General features: G+C 42.4%; 1 protein-coding gene across 1 annotated transcript in view; it reads right to left on the bottom strand.

Moving 5' to 3' along the window:
* LOC121309549 (cell adhesion molecule-related/down-regulated by oncogenes-like) overlaps nucleotides 1-780 on the bottom strand; it is a 23,121-nt gene extending 22,341 nt beyond the window's left edge. The window contains exon 1 of the mRNA XM_041242533.1: nucleotides 734-780. Coding sequence (XP_041098467.1) covers nucleotides 734-765 — 32 coding nt within the window. The 5' untranslated portion in view covers nucleotides 766-780. The remainder of the gene's footprint in view (nucleotides 1-733) is intronic.
* Nucleotides 781-2,500: the final 1,720 nt, after the last annotated feature.

Genomic DNA, 2,500 nt, shown 5'->3' with positions numbered 1-2,500 from the left:
ACAAACAAGGAAACTTGTGCATTCCCGAGAAAGTCAAATTAAAAAGCACTGAAGTGGTCCAGACAGCCGGGCATTCAAGTGCATATGCAGGGGCAAAGCGACCCTAGAGTGGTCTGAAAATCATGAAGTTTATTCAAAATCCCACACCAAGCTCCTAAAACAACTCCCCACACAGCAGACACAGGTTACCTTTGACAGCCTCCTCGCAAACACAAACCTGCACATTTTCAGCCAGTGTTTATTCAAATGTGTGTCCCAGTGCTAAGGAAACAGCAGAGATCGAAATACTAAAATGGCTCTCTCTTCTTTTCAGAATAAGCATTTGACCACACTGTCCCCTTTAAAAATAGCCCACTTATTCTTGGGAGAGCAACAGCCTTGCAGAACGAACAGAGACATCCAGATTACAAAACAGCTTCTAAACTGAGAGCAAGCCTTTATGCTGAGCCTTAGCAAGAAACTAACAAATGAAATGTAGCCGTTTAGAGTGACAGCCTGTTTTGTATACTGAAGTAAACCCCACAAGTGCTTCACATCTGTAAGGTAAAACTGGGAAGAAACTAAATGAAGTTGAAGAATATTTCAGCCAGCGCCCTCGTCAGTGAAACATACCATCAGTTCAGCTTTGCTTTAGAAATTCAGTGAAGTTAGGGCAGCTTTATATTTCAAGACAATATAGTTTGATTCTTCCTCTCATTCTAACAGATAAATACATTAAACTATATAGGTATACCTGGACAGAGTCTGGAACCTGCTGCTTGACATGCAAGCAAAACGAAATGACAGACTGTCCGTGAAGAATACTCTGCTAGGCTGGCACGCAGAACCGCACTGTCCTGGACAGGCAAACCAGTCGATTCTGAACAGACTGGTCCGCTCTGAGCGGGGCTGGGTTATTTTATTCCAGTGCTGTTTACACCAGCGCTTTCTTCAGGAGCTCAGTGTAAGCGCTGCTTCAGAAAGACACGACCCAGGGAGGAGGAGGAGGAGAAGGGGGGAGACGGGGCCTCTTATTGGGACCAGAGCGAGGGTCCAATCCACGGGCCAGTGCAATCCTGCACGGTTTAAAACGTGTGTGAGCGCGCGTGTGCGTGTGCAGAGACATCATCCATTGCAAAGGGGGGCAAAACAATAACTAATGTTGCGATTTTGAAATAGGAAGACGGTTGCAATATGTGAATCTGCTTATTTTTAAAACTGTTAGAGGTCTCTAAATCTATGTTGAGGGTGAAAAACAGGCAGGCATTAGCAGTGTGTTCTCAGGCTTGTACTGCGAGCATGTATGTACTAATATGCAGATTGTGTGACTTATATACTGTGTGAGATGTGTGTGTGTGTGTGTATATATATCTCACACAGTATATAAGTCACACAATCTGCAATACACACACACACACACACACACACACATCTAAGGTTACTACACTGAGATTAATTCTGAAGGGGTTTTGTCTCAAGTCCTGAAATACTTTTTTTATTATTTAAACCTTGTGTATGTTAAAAAAAAGTGCATTTTTCATTTTTGTATCCGACTCGATCATTCCATTAAAATAATAATAATAATAATAATAATAATAATAATAATAATAATAATAATGTGTATTGTAAAACAACTCATAATAATAATACTTATTAGAATAGCAATGATGACGTTGTTCTTATTTAAGAAAACTGCATTTAAAATAAAAGTTAAAAAAACAAATGTCCAGCTAAAGCTGCCATAAAGAAAAGCGGATAGGCAGGCAAGCCATCGGCCTGGCGTCCCTCAACAACGCGCTCTCTTCTGAGCGCTGACCGACCGCGACTTGCTCACGGCCGGACTGTAGCTTGTCCAAGCCAGCAGACAAGCCTATTTGATCTTCCCTGGAATAAACACGCAGCGATTACCTGCGGGCTCGGCTGTTCGGGGGCTCTTTGATCTCCACGCAGGCATGCCGCAAGCATCGCCCGTTCAAAGGGATGTTTGTCAGCTCTGCGCATTGCATTCAATTAAAACTCATCCGCGCTTTGTGCAATGTGTCTGACACCAGCGTGCCCCGGCTTTAGTGGCAATGCAACATTGGAAACGTTGCAATGACTTTTGTTACAACGTCTAAGTTATGTTTGTTTTAATACAAAGTTGCTAGCTGCTGTAACCTTCACCCGTTATCGGTTCTCATTAATTATGCGTCAAGTGTACAGCAAGACAAAGCGAGCCGAACTAACTGTAAATAAAGGATGTCATGAGTTCTGCGCGTTAAATACAGCGTTGTGTTTAAATAAGCATTACGCGACTTGCAAAAAACAGTGTTAATATGAAACAGCGCGTACGAGTGCATCTACAAACCAGCGTTACATGCGAGTGCACTGTAACATGCATCTGTGTGCAGAACATGTAAACACTACAATTAAAAATGATCTGAAGTAACATGAAGCTACCACCAAAACAACGACACGATCAGATCACACAGAAAAGCACATGTGCGTTACAGTGCACTTTGACTTGGCTTTGTAAACGTGT

The sequence above is a fragment of the Polyodon spathula genome, unplaced genomic scaffold (genome assembly GCF_017654505.1).
Source record: "Polyodon spathula isolate WHYD16114869_AA unplaced genomic scaffold, ASM1765450v1 scaffolds_1313, whole genome shotgun sequence".
NCBI lineage: Eukaryota > Metazoa > Chordata > Actinopteri > Acipenseriformes > Polyodontidae > Polyodon > Polyodon spathula.
The sequence above is the reverse complement of the archived record's forward strand: the minus strand, read 5'-3'. Positions and strand labels throughout refer to the sequence as shown.